The sequence below is a fragment of the Mangifera indica genome, chromosome 18, assembly GCF_011075055.1.
Source record: "Mangifera indica cultivar Alphonso chromosome 18, CATAS_Mindica_2.1, whole genome shotgun sequence".
NCBI lineage: Eukaryota > Viridiplantae > Streptophyta > Magnoliopsida > Sapindales > Anacardiaceae > Mangifera > Mangifera indica.
The window spans coordinates 11664569-11681911 of NC_058154.1; the positions used below are offsets into that span (position 1 = coordinate 11664569).

Below are 17343 nucleotides of genomic sequence, written 5' to 3' on the forward strand. Positions count from 1 at the left end.
ATAACTTCTCTGGAGGCATCCCTATGGGAGTGACGGATCTTTCAATGTTGCAATCACTGAATTTGTCTCACAATTCTGTGACTGGCAGAATTCCAGATAACATTGGTGCTATGAGTTCTCTAGAGTCCATTGATTTTTCTGGAAATCAACTTTCCGGTGAAATCCCACAAAGCATTTCAAAGTTGACATTCTTAAGTGTCTTGAACTTATCCAACAAAAAATTTTTGGAAGAATTCCTTCAAGCACTCAGCTACAAACATTCAGTGCATCTTCTTTTATTGGCAATGAACTTTGTGGTCCTCCTCTTTCTAATAATTGCACAGTGAGTGTTCAAACATCCGGCGACCAGAACAGAGGAGAAAAAGAAGTAGACTGGTTTTACGCAGGTATGGCTCTTGGATTTGTGGTGGGATTCTGGAGTTTTATCGGACCTCTATTCTTCAACAGGAGATGGAGGCGCATGTATTTCCAATTCCTGAGTAGCCTCCAGGACAAACTGGGCAGTGTTTTAAGAAAATGTTATTAGACTTTCTGTGTTCCTCTTTTGATCTGAATGTTTGGAGCTTATGTATTTTGTATTTTCTACATAAGGATGTTATTAGTGGTTATGGTATTTGAGATCAATAAATCATGTCTTTATTGTAATTTTCTACAGTACTAATTTCCATTTGAGTTTGGCATATAAAGTTGCAATTTATGAAATAAAATGATTGAATAATATTTTGATACTCAGCTAGTTATAAGCACTCTTTCTTGCAAGCTCAAAATTTGAAGTTGTGTAAAACAACTGAAATTAATAAACTTCTTTATTGTAAATTCATCTCATCTATAAAGCTTATCTTTAGTAAGTTAAGCCTGCAACATTTGTTCATAAAATAGTTTCAATCAAAAGCCCTAGAGTAGAAGATCAAGACTTCTTTTATGAGAGTTTTGGAAATTTATTTATTATTGTGAAAGACACAGAATGTGTACTCAGTAAAATTTGTTGACTACAGGAATCCAAAGGCCAACCGAAGAAAGGAAGTACATTTGATAAATCAAAAAGGCTCATATACATTGAATGAATAATGCCCCAACAAAGAAAATTTGCCAACAAATGGAATTCTGAAACAACCGAACCAGTGCCATATCCTTATACCCTGCTCTACCGACTCGTAACTAAATGGCCTCAGTCAACACATACTCAATGTTAACAGGACTGCAATGACATAAACTGAGGATTTGCTTTCAACAGTGGATCAACATGCATAAACACATTTGTTTTTCCACATCAACTGTCTTTATTTTCGTTTACCTTGAAAGATGGCACGTAATATTCTCATGGGAAAAATGGCTTAAAAGCTTAACACATATCCATGAACATCATAACTGTGTAGGATGGCAAAAGTGGAAAAGGAGATATATGATACCTTTTTGCACTTCATCTTTTGCGTGTCCACGAATGACATTTTGATTTAATACAGTTTCATTGAAAGAGGAAACATTATGCTAAGTATCAACTCCAAACTGATGAGTTTGATTGAAGACACACAGGCAAACCAATACCATCGTCTGCCATCTCTGTGGCCTTCATCAATCATAGCAAGACCTTCATATATATCTAACAGTAAGGATTTAAGAGTCCACTGCATCCAACCGTACAAGCGACCAACATAAGCCAGAAAAAAAAATTTAGTAGCACAAAAGATGAAGGCCAATGATAGCAAGAACTTCATCTAACAACACATCAAGTGCATCAATGGCACGCCCAGTTGTCCACGAAAGCTGTCTCTCTACCTCATCAACAGTTACAAAACCTTGAGCCTAAAAGAGCCAAAAGAGAAATAAACTCAGATATTTTTCAACTGGTAATACATTATTCCACTCAGAAGGGTAAAGAAATACAAATTTTTCATGTTTTTGCACACATTCCAAAAAGAATTTTGAATATGGAATCGTATAAAGAAAATGGTTATAACCTGGGCCAACTCCAAAATTTGATTATGGTCTCTGTTCAACTCAGCAGGAACAGAGCCGACAAGCTTTTTCTTTCCACCGGAAATCACCTCAAAACCACTACCCATTGCCTATATAAATTTAAGCATTGGGTGTTTATTTATCAATTACCATAATTTTATCAGCATGAAAAGTACCCAAAATACGCTTAATTTCATTACCTTCAGCTTACTTATAGGACGCAAGCAGTCATTGTGGGGTCTTGTTGCCAAGCAAATCTCAACAATTTGTACCCTTGTCTAGCCAAGCAGCTATATTTCGGCATAAACATTCTATAAAATCGTGAATGTACCTTTTTAGAAGTAGGTATAACGAGCACATCATTGATAAAACCTATAGGTGGAGTTACTTAGAAGTCACAGACAAAGATTTACAGCTACGTGCAGAAACTTGTAGCTGCAGTGCCAAAAAGTTCAGCTGATTTAATTTTAAAGGCAAGAACCCAGCTGCCACAAAAAACATGATTCTTATGATTGAATTAAACTGATAAAGGAAACATAGAGGCCTGTTTCAAATTTAAGGATATGAAGAACCAAATCAGGCTTCCTATTATTATATCACAGAGAACACAATCTATTCAGCGATGTTCTCCCAAATTCACGCAGCATAACAAGCTTTTCCTCAGTGGAAATTTCCATTAAATTATGAGCACATTAGGCAGAAACATCCTCAGAGACAAATGATCTTTGGCAAACACTATAACAAATGATCCTTTGTTTAAACTCATTAAATATTGGAAATTATAAAGAGAAATGTGTTTGAAGACCATGCAATAATTTGTTTTAATATCAATGAATGAAATAATTTTTATCTTTTCATTCCCCAAAATGCTGTCCTCTTATAATTGACTTGGAGTCTACTCTCTTGAAAGTACCTGAAGATTCTCAGAAATTTTTTGCGACTCTTCAAACTAAGAAAATATTCTTTAAATCTTGAAAGGAAGAAAGTAAGAAAGATCAAATTAATTTTGATTTTGTTGTCCTTTTATAATTGTCTTGAAGTCCACTCTATTAGTAAGGCCAAGTAAAATTAAAAGTATTTTCCAAATTGTGTAATTAAATACTATTGATCACGTGTAAGTGATAGCAATGTCTGCATTTACTAACTTTGCCGGCCACAGATGATCCTTGTTCATTCGTTATTGTTTCCAACTCAATGATATATTTTATATTTTTTCATTCTCAAGAATGTTGTCCTCTTATAATTGACTCGAAGTTTACTCCCTTGTAAGTGCTTGAAGATTTCCACAAATTATTTGCGACTTCAAACTGAGAAAATATTCTATAGAATCTTGAATGGAAGAAAGTAAGAAAGATCAAATTTCGATTTTGTTGTCCTCTTTTATTTGACTTGAAGTCCACTCTGTTAGCAATGCGTGGGGCTGTGGAGTTCTCTAGTGTTTTGGAATCAATTTCTGTCGCATACCTTTCTTCGGAATTTGTGGAAATGCTTTTTTTTTTTTTGTTATAACAAAACTAAGTATACCAAATTTTGAGTTTTAAGGAACTTCGTATCGAGTAATTTTAAATTAAAGATAGAGTAACACTAAATTTTTATAATAAAACATCATCCGATTACTTAATTAGATACTTGAAAGTAAATATTCAATTGTTCTTTTCTTTATCAATTTTTGCAATACTGTAGTCAACTTGGATAGTTGAAGTTTGCGATCAAAATTCTTCCATCTGTTTTTGTCAATTTGTGAGAGTGCAAGAGGTGAATAAAACTATGCGTATAATTTTTGTACATAAACAATAATATGTTATTATATGATTGAATTATCTTATCTTTAATTTTCAATTATCCAATCACATAATGATATGTTATTATTTATACGTAAAGTTAAATACAAAAATTGTACATATAATACTGCTAGCAAGAGATACTTCGGTTGGTGTTTAAAAACTAGAATTTTAGAGGAATATTCAAAGTTGCAAGAATCTATTCTTCTAAAGATACTAGGAGAAGGAGAGATGCCTCACTACATTTCTCAAACTTAACTTTCACTTCTATGGTTAATCTAATTTTAATTTTGCTATAATTTTATTTTTATTTATTAAAATTTTATAATAAAATTATCTTTATATTTAATTAAAATAATAACTAGATTCTAAAAATCTATTACAACTATTTTATTCATACCCATAAAATTATCATTTGAAGAGAGCCCACACTCAATTCTATGCAAATCGAGCCAAGCTCGAACTCTACCCTGCCTGAATCCAACCCTTAATGCCACCACTACCGATCTTGTCACCAACATCTATTGAAACTTTGGATCTCAGTGATTTTGTCTAAAATTGAGAAGTAGTCAGTAGCAAATTGTTAATGTGTGAAATTTCATATTTTTCAACATTTAATTTTCTTGATTTGTGATATTTAATTCGTTAATTATTTGATTAATTGCTTGTTTTAGGAAATTGGGCGTTAATTGCATTATTCTGAGAAAAGATACAAAATAAAAGGAATTTAGAGTTGTCACGTATTAAGACAGAATGACAGCAAAATACATAGGAGATGACTGATTGTGGAAATGAGAGAATCGCGCTATTTATTGAAAAATTCACAGTTAAAGACTTAATTAACAATTGGAGGAAGTTTAGGTCCTTTGGATGATATTTGGCACAAAAATATCTCTCAATGACTGAAGCAGACTTGACACTATAAAAAGGACAATTGCTTTCTGTTTTAGGGTTTTTTAGTTTTTTAGCATCCTTTTCTTTCAGAAAGAAACAGAGTCGCAACCCTTCGCTGGTTCTTCTTCAATTAGTATAGGATTTTTATTTTAATTTTCTGTGAAGCCATGAACATAAACATGAGTGGCTAACTCTTTTCTTTAGTCGAGTAATCAGGATCATGGTTCTATGATGATTGTGAGATCTTCTTTACCCGTTCTTTTCTTTTAAATATTTAATTTGTTCCTGATTTTATTTATTGTTCTCTTGTTCAATTAAATAGGAGACGTCTTATTTATTTTGGATTAAAAACAACTTTGCTAGATTAAATTATTGAATCCGTAATTGTTTGATGATTTAATCATAAGTGGCTGGCTAGCATGCTTGGTGAAGTAGAATGATTATTGTATGTTAGTGGAATAGGTTAATCTAATTTAAACAAAAACAGCGTCTGTGTTTTGTTGATTAGAATCGGTGGCTTTTCTAATTCTTAATTTTGTTTTCAATTTAAATTCTAAGATCGTATCTAGAACTGATTGAAAAACAAGAGAAGTAATTAAAGAACGTTTCTTAATTACCAATACCTAAGGAAAAACAGAACAACGAGCGTCTCGATATTTCATAACTGGTTTATTTAAAAGGAAAAATTAATCTTTTTATCGATGATCAATTGAATTGAACCATACCTGAATTACTTGGCTAGAACTCATCTTATTATTGTTTCAATCTAGTTTTCTGATTACTTTGACTATTTAATTCTGAATTAATTTATTTTTGATTATCCGTAAGATTCGAAACAACAAAATCCCTCTTGCTTTATTTTGTTATATTTCAGATAAATAACCCAACCTCTGTGGATACGACTCTACTTGCCCTATCTACAAGTTTTCATTGAGAAAGTAGAAAATTTTATTTTTGGTGGATTCGACACCCACCACAAATCTAAAAGCAGACACCTCCAAATTCAGTAGTCCCCCACAATGTTTCTCCTGAATCATCAATTAAGAGTAGGGTAGAAGGTCCTACCCATGCAGTTTCATGTAAGGGACTATAATATGGTAGAAAATCAAATGGATGAAAGCTCCCACGCCAAGCTTTGTGAACTTAATTTTGTACCATCTAGATTATAGCCTCAATACGAAGGCTTATGATGTCACAATTTTATTATTAATTAAATTTAATAGGTAATGAAAGGACAGACAAGTTTTCTAGTAGCTATTAGTCACAATGATTATTGAATAATTGTGATCTGAATTTTGATTGGAAAATATCTAAATTCAAAAAGTGTTTATTTGATATATGAATTTTCAAGAAAATTTATGATGGTAGCCGAGAGATAGGCTTAACTCACATGAAACTAAAGAGAGAATAAATAATTTTCTATTCAACGTCTCTTATAATAATTTTTCATTTATAGTGAAAAGAACTCAAAAGGAAATTCATCAAAGTATCTGAAATTAAAGAACTTAGAAACTTGAATAAACTTTAAAAGATTACTATTTAGTTTAAAAAATAATGAAGAAGAACTGTTGTTTATATAGTGAATTAATTATCCTTGATATCTGACACTTGTGAAAACAAATTATGGTCCATTTCTCTCATTTGCTTAAGTGATTGTGAGTAATTCAAATAAGCAGACAGTTGGTTTTGTTGATCCTTGTTCATTTGTTATAGTTTCCAGCGCTAACCAGTTTGATTTTTCCCATCCGAATATTTTATTTTCGGAGAGACGTAGTAAGTCAGAAAAATAAAAAGCCTTCACTCATTTTTCGTTTTAAAATATTGACAAGAAAATTCATGCAGCTTTCCCACTAATTGTTTGGATTCAAATGGTTCCCAAGAATATTAAATGTTAACGAAAAGCAGTATTAATATCAAACCATTGGTAATTTTCTGTCATGCACACGTCCTTAAAACATATAAGTCTTTTCATTTAGGATCGTACAATTGAAGCAGACCATGAGAATAGTTGTTGCCTTTGTTTTCATTGCTGTAGCGACCATCAACATTAGCTTCTGCAAAGGAAGCTCTTCTGTTGGTTGCCTCCAAAGTGAGAGACTAGCACTTTTAAGGTTCAAGCAAGATCTCACTGATCCTGCCAATCGGCTTGTCTCTTGGACTTCTAAAAATGGAGATTGCTGTACATGGTCTGGTATTGTCTGTGATAACTTGACGGGCCATGTGCTTGAGCTCAGCCTTAGAACTCCCCCAGAGAAAGAGGTTGTGTCTCAAGCTGAAGATGATGCTCGTGAGAGGTCAAAGTTGCATGGTAAGATAGATCCCTCTTTGCTTGATTTGAAGCATTTGCGTTCCTTGGACTTAAGCGATAATAATTTTGATGGAGCAGAGATTCCTAGATTTCTTGGATCTATGCAGAATTTAAGAAACCTTAATCTCTCGCTAAACTTATTCCGGGGTATGATTCCTCCCCAAATTGGAAACCTCTCTAATTTACAGTATCTTGGCCTCGGTGGCATATTAGATGTGAAGAGTTTGTGGTGGTTATCTCGTCTTTCTTTGTTGAAGCATCTTGACTTGGATGGTGTGGATCTTAGCAATTGCTCTGATTGGTTGCAAGTGATACACACCCTCCCATCCCTAGTAGTGCTAAAATTATCATACTGTTTGCTTCATCACTTTCCTCCCCAACCTGTTGCAAATTTTTTATCTCTTGCCTCCCTTGATTTAACTGGAAATCATTTTGAATGTCCAATCCCTGAGGGACTTCAAAACTGGACTTCCATTAGACATCTTGATTTATTTGAAAATTACTTCAATTCTTCAATGCCCAGTTGGTTGTACAGACTTAGAAACCTTGAGGAACTTTTCCTTTCGGACAATTACTTGCAAGGCTCGATGGATGGCCTGGGAAACCTGTCGTCTTTGCAACTTGAGATCCAGATGGATGGCCTGGGAAACCTTTCGGACAATTAAAGTACTTGATCTCTCACTAAATGATTTTGATGGAGGAATGCCAGTATCATTTGGAAGACTTTGCAACTTGAGATCAATGTCTCTCAAATCTGTCATACTGAATGAGGAAATATCTCAAGTCTTGAATATTTTCTTTGAATGTGTTGCAAAAGTTTTAGAGCATTTGAACTTGGCGGACCCTCAACTTTTTGGTCCATTGACCAACCAACTTGGACTTTTCAAAAATTTAAAATCTCTTCGTCTATATTACAACTCAATTTCAGGTCCTATTCCAAGGTCTTTAGGAGAACTTTCAACCTTAGAAGTTCTATTTCTTTCGTATAACCAGTTCAATGGAACTTTTTCGGAAATCCACTTTAACAATCTCACAAGACTGATGGCATTCGATGTATCAAGAAATTCACTAATGTTTAAATTCCCTCCTCAGTGGGTTCCACCATTTAAACTTATACTTTTAGGATTAGGTTCCTGTCATTTAGGCCCTAATTTTCCATCTTGGCTTCATTCACAAAGGAGTTTACTTTACGTTGATATATCCAACTCAAGCATTTTCGACACTATTCCACAATATTTGTTTAAATTTCCATTAACATTTTTAAATCTCTCACACAACAAATTTTATGACGAGATTCCAAATTTAATTCATTTAACTCAACTTTCTTCACTTGACTTGAATTCAAATAATCTATCAAGTCCTTTACCTCAGATACCCAAAAATATGTATGTACTCGATCTTTCCAACAATGCCTTTTTGGGATCCATGTTTGCTTATTTGTGTACTGAGATGACTAAATCAAAAAGTTTGAAGGAAATACTGATCCTCAATAAAAACTTCTTATCAGGGGAATTACCTGATTGTTGGAGGAAATGACAATACTTAAAAGTTCTAAATTTAGAGGACAATAAATTCACTGGAACCCTTCCTCTTTCTATTGGGTCTTTAACTTCTCTTCAGTCATTAAAACTTCACAAAAACAGCTTTGTTGGGGTGATACCTTTGTCACTTCAGAACTGTACAAAGTTAGCTGAACTTGATCTTGGTGAAAATGAGTTTGTTGGAAATGTCCTAGCATGGATGGGAGAAAGATTTTCAAGAATAAAGATTGTTATCCTTCAATCAAATATGTTTCAAGAGCTTTTACCAAGGGAACTTTGCCACCTCACTTCTCTACAAATCTTAGATTTGGCTTTTAACAATTTATCTAGAAACATACCAAGGTGTATTAGTAACTTCAGTGCCATGATGAGAAAGAGTGAAATGGATGATGATAGAGAGTATGTGTCCAATGCAGATTTTTATTCAGGTCATATGGAGGATGCATTACTTGTGAATAAAGGTGAAATGGATGAATACAATACAATTTTGAAATTTGTAAGAATGATAGATCTTTCAAAAAATAACTTCTCTGGAAGCATCCCTATGGGAGTGACGGATCTTTCAATGTTGCGATCATTGAATTTGTCACACAATTCTTTGACTGGCAAAATTCCGGATAACATTGGTGCTATGAGTTCTCTAGAGTCCATTGATTTTTCTGGAAATCAACTTTCCGGTGAAATCCCACGAAGTATTTCACAGCTGACATTTTTAAGTGTCTTGAACTTATCCAACAACAAACTTTCTGGAAGAATTCCTTCAAGCACTCAAATACAAACCTTTAGTGCATCTTCTTTTACTGGCAATGAACTTTGTGGTCCTCCTCTTTCTAATAATTGCACAGTAGGCGTTCCAACATCCGGCGATCAGAATAGAGGAGAAAAAGAAGTAGACTGGTTTTATGTAAGTATGGCTCTTGGATTTGTGGTGGGATTCTGGATTTTTATAGGACCTCTATTCTTTAGCAGGAGATGGAGGTGCATGTATTTCCAATTCCTGAGTAGCCTCCAGGAAAAACTGGGCAGTGTTGTAAGAAAATGTTATTAGACTTTTTGTGTTCCTCTTTTGATCTGAATGTTTGGAGCTTATGTATTTTGTATTTTCTACATAAGGATGTTATTAGTGGTTATGGTATTTGAGATCAATAAATCATGTTTGCATTAATTTCCATTTGAGTTTAGCATGCAAAGTTGCAATTCATGAAATAAAATGATGGAATAATATTTTGATGCTAGTATAAATTCTGCTCGGTGTAAGCACTTTTTCTTGCAAGCTCAATATTTGAAGCAATAAGTTTCATTCTAGCCTTCTTTATTGCAAATTCATCTCATCTATAAAGCTTATCTTTAGTAATTCAGGCCTGCAACATTTGTTCATCATATAGCTTTAAGCAAAAGCCCTAGAATTGAAGATCAGGACTTCTTTTTATGAGAGATTTAGAAATTTACTTATTATTGCGAATCCTTACTCTGTACAATCTGTTGACTGAAGCAACACAAGGGACTTCTAAGGTCAACTAAAGAGAGGAAGTACTTTTGATTAATCAAAGAGGCTCATATACATTGAATGAATAATGCCCCAACGAAGAAAATATGCTAACAAATGAAATTCTGAAACAACTGAGCCAGTGGTATATCCTTTTACCCTGCTCTACCGACCTGTATCTAGATGGCCTCAGTCGACACTGGTGGTTCTACCATACTCAAAGTTGACAGGACTGCAATGACATAAACCAAGGATTTGCATGGGAACGTTTGAAACGGAGTACTATATAGTCATGGTTAACATATAACAATATACTTTGATTATTCAAGTCAGTCCACATGCTAGGAAACTTCTTAGATAAAATCAAACAAGCTATAGTTTGTGTTGATATAATAATATTAATATCATATCTCCCCATATTTCATTGTCATGACTTTTTGAAGAGTAGCTAAGCGTAAAAGTCACAGATTCACAGGTAGGATCACGAATTCCTCAAAGATAGATTCTTTCTCCATGAATCATCACGTATCTTAAACTATAAAGATAACCTTGAGTATATGGTTAGACAAGAGAAATATATGATGAAGATTTTCAGGATTGAAGGACTTTTGCTGCTTCTCCTTTTAATATGACCTAATTCTTGTTCTTTCCTGGAGCTTAATTAATAAATATTAAAATATAAACCCATGGTTAATTTGTCAATATGGATCCTTAATTAATAAGTATTTTCCAAATTGTGTAATTAAATACTACTGTTCATGTATAACTGATAGCAATGTCTGCATTTACTAAAATTTTCCAACTCAATTAACTTTGCCGGCCACAGATGATCCTTGTTCATTTGTTGTCCTAGCCTTCTTTATTGTAAATTCGTCTCATCTAAAAAGCTTATCTTTAGTAAGTCAAGCCTGCAACATTTTTTCATAATATAGCTTTAATCAAAAGCCCTATAATAGAAGATCAAGACCTCTTTTTATGAGAGTTTTAGAAATTTACTTATTATTGCGAATCATTTCAAGTTTCTCTCTTTTACACCTTGCCAGAAAAACACAGAATGTGTACTCTGTAAAATCTGTTGACTACAGCAACAGAAGGTAATCCTAAGGTCAACTGAAGATAGGAAGTACTTTTGATAAATCAAAGAGGCTCATATACATTGAATGAATGATGCCCCAACAAAGAAAATTTGCCAACAAGTGGAATTCTGAAACAACCGAGCCAGTGCCATATCCTTATACCCTGCTCTACCAACCTGTATCTAAATGGCCTCAGTCAACACATACTCAAAGTTGACAGGACTGCAATGACATAAGCCGACGATTTGCATCTCAACCGTGCATGAACATGCATAAACACGTTTGTTTTTCCACATCAACTGTCTTTATTTTCATTTACCTTGAAAGATGGGGCATAATATTCTCATAGGAAAAATGGCTTAAAAGATTAACATATATCCATGAACATCATAACTGTGTATGATGGCAAAAGTGGAAAAGGAGATATATGATACCTTTTTGCACTTCATCTTTTGGGTGTCCACGAATGACATTTTGATTTAATACAATTTCATTGAAAGAGGAAAGATTATGCTAAGTATCAACTCCAACTGATGAGGTGATTGAAGACACACAGGCAAACCAATACAGTTGTCTGCCATCTCTGTGGCCATCATCAATCATAGCAGGACCTTTATATATATCTAACAGTAAGGATTTATAAGTCCACTGCATCCAACCGTATAAGTGACCAACATAAGCCAAAAAAAAAATATTTAGTAGTACAAAAGATGAAGGCCAATGATAGCAAGAACTTCATTTAACAACGCATCAAGTGCATCAATGGCACGCCTAATTGTCCACGAAAGCTGTCTCTCTACCTCATCAACAGTTACAAAACCTTGAGCCTAAAAGAGCCAAAAGAGAAATAAACTCAGATATTTTTCAACTGGTAATACATTATTCCACTCAGAAGGGTAAAGAAATACAAATTTTTCATGTTTTTGCACACATTCCAAAAAGAATTTTGAATATGGAATCGTATAAAGAAAATGGTTATAACCTGGGCCAACTCCAAAATTTGATTATGGTCTTTGTTCAACTCAGCAGGAACAGAGCGGACAAGCTTTTTCTTTCCAACGGACAAGCAGCAATCCTTGAATCTATCACACAATCATCTTGGTGGAAAAATTCCTGAGAATATCGGAGCAATGAGTTCATTGGAGTGCATTGATTTTTCCCTAAATCAACTTTCTGGTGAAATCCCACAAAGCATATCAAGGTTGACATATTTGAATCACATGACCTTATCCAATAACAACTTACATGGAAGAATTCCTTCGAGCACTCAGTTGCAAGGATTCAACGCATCCTGTTTCATTGGTAATGAACTTTGCGGATCTCCACTTCCCCAAAGGTGCACTGCAACTGGTCCAATACCTGCAGATTCTAAGAATGCAGATGGAGAAGATGTCAACAAGCATGAAGTTCAATGGTTCTATGTAAGCATGCCGCTTGGATTTGTTGTGGGTTTCTGGTGTGTAATAGGCCCCCTTGTTGTCAACAAAAGATGGAGGTATTTGTATTGAAATTTTTTGGATTGTCTTGGGGATAAGTTGGTTTGTGTTTTAAGAAAATGTTACTAGATTTTTAATTTTTGCAGGTCTGGTTTTTTATGTCATTTCATGAACAAGATGAAGTATTGTTATAAGCAAGGTTTATTAACTTGTTTTCTGTGCACTTGAGCAGACTACTTAAGAAGCAAAGTTTATTATTACATGATTGATCACACAATCACACATCATTAGTGTATCCGATTGTATATTCAAAAGTTTTTTAAACTCAAATAATCAGAATAAAATCATGTGCCAAGTTTCAGATGGGTCCTTGGAAAAACCTGCAAAACATTTTAAACGAAGAAGTTTATGGAGAACGGAACCTGCACGACATTAAGAAAGAAGTTTTTTTGCTTTGTTGTTGGTTTGAGTTGTCTTCAGGTTTCACTAACAGAGTAAGGTCATTTGTTAATAATTTATCATTTAATCTTTCTTATAATTGATTCCATGAGGATACTCTTGTATCTGCTATAAGCTCTGTTCTAAATATTTCTGTGTTAAAAATTTTAACAATTTCTTTTTATTATTTGCAACGTGTATCGCTGATATCATGTTGACATCACCAATTCGATCCACTAGGCGAACCGGTTGGATTGGTCAAGACCTAGACCATCCCTTTAATCGGGTCAACACAAATTTAAGGTTTGCATGAGCGACTCAGACGGAAAAAATACATTACACATTTTTTATTTAAATTAGACAAAGTAAACATGATTGTATGATGTCAAATGTTCACACAGCTATTATCATTCAGAAACAAGGCCCAAACATTTAAAGACCAAAAAAAAAAAAAGAAAACACTCTAGTAACATTTTCTTACGACACTGCCCAGTTTGTCCTGAAGGCGATTCAGGAACTGGAAATACATGCACCTCCATCTCCTGTTGAAGAATAGAGATCCTATGAAACTCCGAAATCCCACCACAAATCCAAGAGCCATACTTACATAAAACCGATCTACTTCATCTTCATTACCATCATTTTCTTCGTTCTGATCACTGGATGTTGGATTACTCGCTGTACAATTATTAGGAAGAGGAGGACCACAAAGTTCATTGCTAGTAAAATAAGATGCATCAAAGCTTTGCAGTTGAGTGCTCAAGGGAATCTTTCCAGAAAGTTTGTTGTTGGATAAGTTCAGGACACTCAAAAATGTCAAATTTGAAATGCTCTGTGGGATATCGCCAGAAAGTTGATTTCCAAAAAAGTCAATGGACTCTAAAAACTCGTAGCACCAATGTTCTCTGGAATTCTGCTAGTCAAAGAATTGTCAAACAAATTCAATGTTTGCAACGCTAAAGGATTTGTCACTTCCATAGGAATCTCTCTAGAGAAGTTTTTTTTTTAAAGATTTATAATTCTTAAAAATTTCAAAATTGTATTATATTCAGCCATTTCACCTTTATTCACAAGTAATGCATCCTCCATATAAGCTGAATAAAAATCTACATTAGACCCATACTCAGTATCGTCATCCATTTCACTCTCTCTCATGATGGCACTGAAGTTATTAATACACCTTGGTATGTTTCCAAATAAATTATTAGTACGAAACCTTGATGAGTAAACTGTTGACGTGAGCTGTCAAACTGGAGAAATTACAGGATAAATCTTTTATGTAAATCTCTTGATTGATAATCCCTTGATTTATGTAAATCTCTTGATTGATAATCCCTTGATTCAAGGGTCAAGCCTTATCATAGCCATAGTTTATGTATAGCCAAAAATAGACTAGAACCTGTATATATATGTGTACTAATTCTCTGTAAAAAAATGGTGAAGAAATATATTAAAAAGTGAGGTATTTCTTCCACAAAATTTGTCATGGTTTCAGAGCATACCGGTCCTTGACATACTTACCTACCTTTCTTTCAATAACTATGTCAGATTCAGAAACCTCAGATCCTTCTGGGGAACAACAACCCAACTCTACCCTTATCGAATTAACTACCAAAATGGCTGAAATCTTGAACAAACAGATCCCAACCACAGAAACTTCCGCTACTCATATTGGCATTAAGTTAGATGGTACCAACTATGCTCTTTGGTCCCAAGTTGTTGAGATGTACATCTCAGGCAAAGACAAATTGGGATATATTAATGGCGATCTTCCTCCGCCTCCTCAGACTGATCCATCCTTTCGAAAATGGCGCATAAACAATGCCATTGTCAAGGGCTGGTTAATTAACTCTATGGATGTATCTTTGATCAGTAACTTTATCCGATTTCCTACAGCAAAGATGGTGTGGGATTCTATTGCGACTACTTACTTTGATGGGAGCGATACCACTCAAGTATATGATCTTCGACGCCGTGTGACCCGCTTGCAACAATTTGGAGGTTCTCTTGAGAAATATTATAACGACCTCCAAGGTTTGTGGCGTGAGATTGATTTTCGGTGTCCAAATCCAATGAAATGTGTTGTAGATATTCAACGTTATAATGACCTTCTTCAAGAAGAGAGAGTGTATATTTTTTTGGATGGCCTTGATGACCGACTTGACAAAATCCGAGCTGATGTACTACAAACACGACCTTTTCCTATAGTAGAACAGACGTATGCACAGGTTCACCGAGAATCTATTAGACAAATGGTCATGATCACTGGTAACAATAATGAAACTCCAGGGGCTGTTCTGGTCTCTAAGAGTAGTAAGTCTGGACAATCTACTTCATCCTCTACAGGCTTTCTTTCTTTGAGTAATAGAAAATCTGGTATGACCTCCAAGTCACGGATCACTTCTGATGGAACCAAGTGTTCTCATTGTGGTAATTCAAAGCATACCCGTGAGAACTGCTTCAAACTACATGGCTATCTAGATTGGTGGCATGAACTCCAGACTCGAAAACGTCATGACAAGGCTAAAACTGAGGGTAAGGTTGCCGTGGTGATAATAGAGCCCCAACTCTCCTTCACACCACTTATTGAATCATCATAAGGAGATGTACTTATTTCAAATTCAGGTAACAATCTTTCAGATAAAGCTATTGATAGCAATGATTGGATACTTGACTCGGGGGCCACCGACCATATGACCTATGATGCCACTGATTTTTCAACAACTTCACCACCAAGACGTACTACAATTGCTAATGCTAATGGGGTTATATCTTCTGTCACAGGAGTAGGCACTATGACTTTGTCACCTGCAATATCATTACATAACACTTTACTCGTTCCTTCTCTCACTCATAAATTATTATCTGTTAGCCAAATGTCTACTGATCTAAATTGTGTTGCACTAATCTATCCTACCTTTTTCATTCTTCAGGATATTCTCACCAAGGAGATAATTGGGCATGGTACTAGGAGAGGGGGGCTCTACTACATGGATGATATTAGTATGGGTCGAGCACATCATGTACATCATCAAAAGAACACCAAAGAACAACAGATTTGGTTATGGCATCGTCAGTTGGGACACCCATCTTTTGGTTACATGAAACATCTGTTTCTTGATTTATTTACAAATATTAAGTCTTGTAATTTTCAATGTGACACCTGCATTTTAGCCAAGAGTCATAGAACTATCTATCCTTTAAGTATGAATAAAAGTAAAGTTCCATTTGCTTTAATTCATTCTGATGTGTAGGCACCTTCTCCTGTGACTACAGTATCTGGTTTTCGTTGGTTTGTAATTTTTGTTGATGATTGTACACGCATGACATGGTTGTATCTACTGAAGCATAAAGATGAAGTGTTGATTGTATTTCAAGCTTTCCATGTAATGATCCAGACTCAATTCTCAGCTAAAATTCAGATTCTCAGGTCTGATAATGGTGGGGAATATATGAATCAACGATTTCGAGAGTATTTTCATCTTCATGGATTACTTCATGAGACCTCATGTCCGCAGACCCCTCAGCAGAATGGCATTACTGAGAGAAAGAATTGACACATACTTGAAACAGCTCGTGCTCTGTTACTTGGAGCATATGTACCTAATAGACATTGGGCCGATGCCGTTGCTACTGCTGTACACCTCTTCAACCAAATGCCATCTCGAGTCTTAAATTTTAAGACACCATTACAAGCTCTCTCCTCACATGTCTCTCTACCATCCGTGTTGACGATTCCAACTCGCACCTTTGGATGTGTAGCATTTGTACATCTGCATAAAAACCAACGCACAAAACTTGATCCATGTGTCATTCGATGCTTATTCTTGGGATATGCTATACATCAAAAAGGATACCGATGTTATGATCCTGCCACCAAACGCACCTATGTTACAATGGATGTTACTTTTTTGGAATCTGAAACTTTTTATTCTTCTTCTGCATCTGATTCTTCCCTTCAACGAAAAATTCAAGGTGAAGAACAGAATTGGTCTCTATTCGAATGGCTGGATAATACGTCTACAGAATTGGTAGACAATACAGAACACTCTTTAACAGAACCGGTGGTTAATGAGGTACCCTCTCCAATTGATATAACTCCAACAAAGACATCTACAACGTCACTTCCAACTGAAATAGAGACCTCAACCCCCTCAGTACCTGAAGACCCATCTCCTGAGAATATTCGTAAGGTACACTCTCCTACTCCATCTTCAAACTCTAATGAAATGAATGCTTCTACTGGTTACACTTTACCTTTCAGGCATAATCGTGGAAAACCACCAAATAGATATTCTCCAGATATTAAAGATCAAAGGTCACAGTATCCAATTGCCAATTATGTCTTAACAAAAAGGCTCTCTAAGCCTCTCAGAACTTTTGTACAGGAGCTGTCCTCGAATCATGTTCCTACTAGTGTTCAAAAA

At 34.9% G+C, this 17343-nt stretch overlaps 3 protein-coding genes and 1 long non-coding RNA gene across 4 annotated transcripts; 2 read left to right on the forward strand and 2 right to left on the reverse strand.

Moving 5' to 3' along the window:
- Positions 1-1454: 1454 nt before the first annotated feature.
- On the reverse strand, positions 1455-2457 carry LOC123201739 (vacuolar protein sorting-associated protein 22 homolog 1-like). Its single transcript, XM_044617298.1, has 6 exons — positions 2370-2457; positions 2288-2328; positions 2157-2234; positions 1959-2066; positions 1716-1803; positions 1455-1594 (listed from the first exon to the last, which is right to left on the reverse strand). Exons 1-6 carry the CDS (start codon positions 2455-2457, stop codon positions 1455-1457), a joined length of 543 nt encoding a protein of 180 aa, XP_044473233.1.
- A 4172-nt stretch (positions 2458-6629) lies between these two features.
- On the forward strand, positions 6630-7604 carry LOC123201741 (receptor-like protein EIX2). Its single transcript, XM_044617299.1, has one exon. It carries the CDS (start codon positions 6630-6632, stop codon positions 7602-7604), a length of 975 nt encoding a protein of 324 aa, XP_044473234.1.
- A 76-nt stretch (positions 7605-7680) lies between these two features.
- On the forward strand, positions 7681-9528 carry LOC123201742 (receptor-like protein EIX2). The gene is made up of 2 exons (XM_044617300.1): positions 7681-7880; positions 8583-9528. Exons 1-2 carry the CDS (start codon positions 7681-7683, stop codon positions 9526-9528), a joined length of 1146 nt encoding a protein of 381 aa, XP_044473235.1.
- Positions 9529-11445: 1917 nt separating this feature from the next.
- On the reverse strand, positions 11446-12103 carry LOC123201878. Its single transcript, XR_006498881.1, has 2 exons — positions 12025-12103; positions 11446-11869 (listed from the first exon to the last, which is right to left on the reverse strand). It is a non-coding gene; the product is annotated as an uncharacterized LOC123201878 (long non-coding RNA).
- Positions 12104-17343: the final 5240 nt, after the last annotated feature.

Coding starts and splice junctions, on each gene's coding strand:
- LOC123201739 (XM_044617298.1), bottom strand. CDS start 2,457: ATGTTTTTTGTGGCAGCTGGGTTCTTGCCTTTAAAATTAAATCAGCTG. Junction 2,235..2,287: donor TTATACCTACTTCTAAAAAG/GTACATTCACGA, acceptor CTGCTTGGCTAG/ACAAGGGTACAAATTGTTGA. Junction 1,595..1,715: donor TGCACTTGATGTGTTGTTAG/ATGAAGTTCTTG, acceptor TGTTAGATATAT/ATGAAGGTCTTGCTATGATT.
- LOC123201741 (XM_044617299.1), top strand. CDS start 6,630: ATGAGAATAGTTGTTGCCTTTGTTTTCATTGCTGTAGCGACCATCAAC.
- LOC123201742 (XM_044617300.1), top strand. CDS start 7,681: ATGTCTCTCAAATCTGTCATACTGAATGAGGAAATATCTCAAGTCTTG. Junction 7,881..8,582: donor ATTTCAGGTCCTATTCCAAG/GTCTTTAGGAGA, acceptor TCACAAAAACAG/CTTTGTTGGGGTGATACCTT.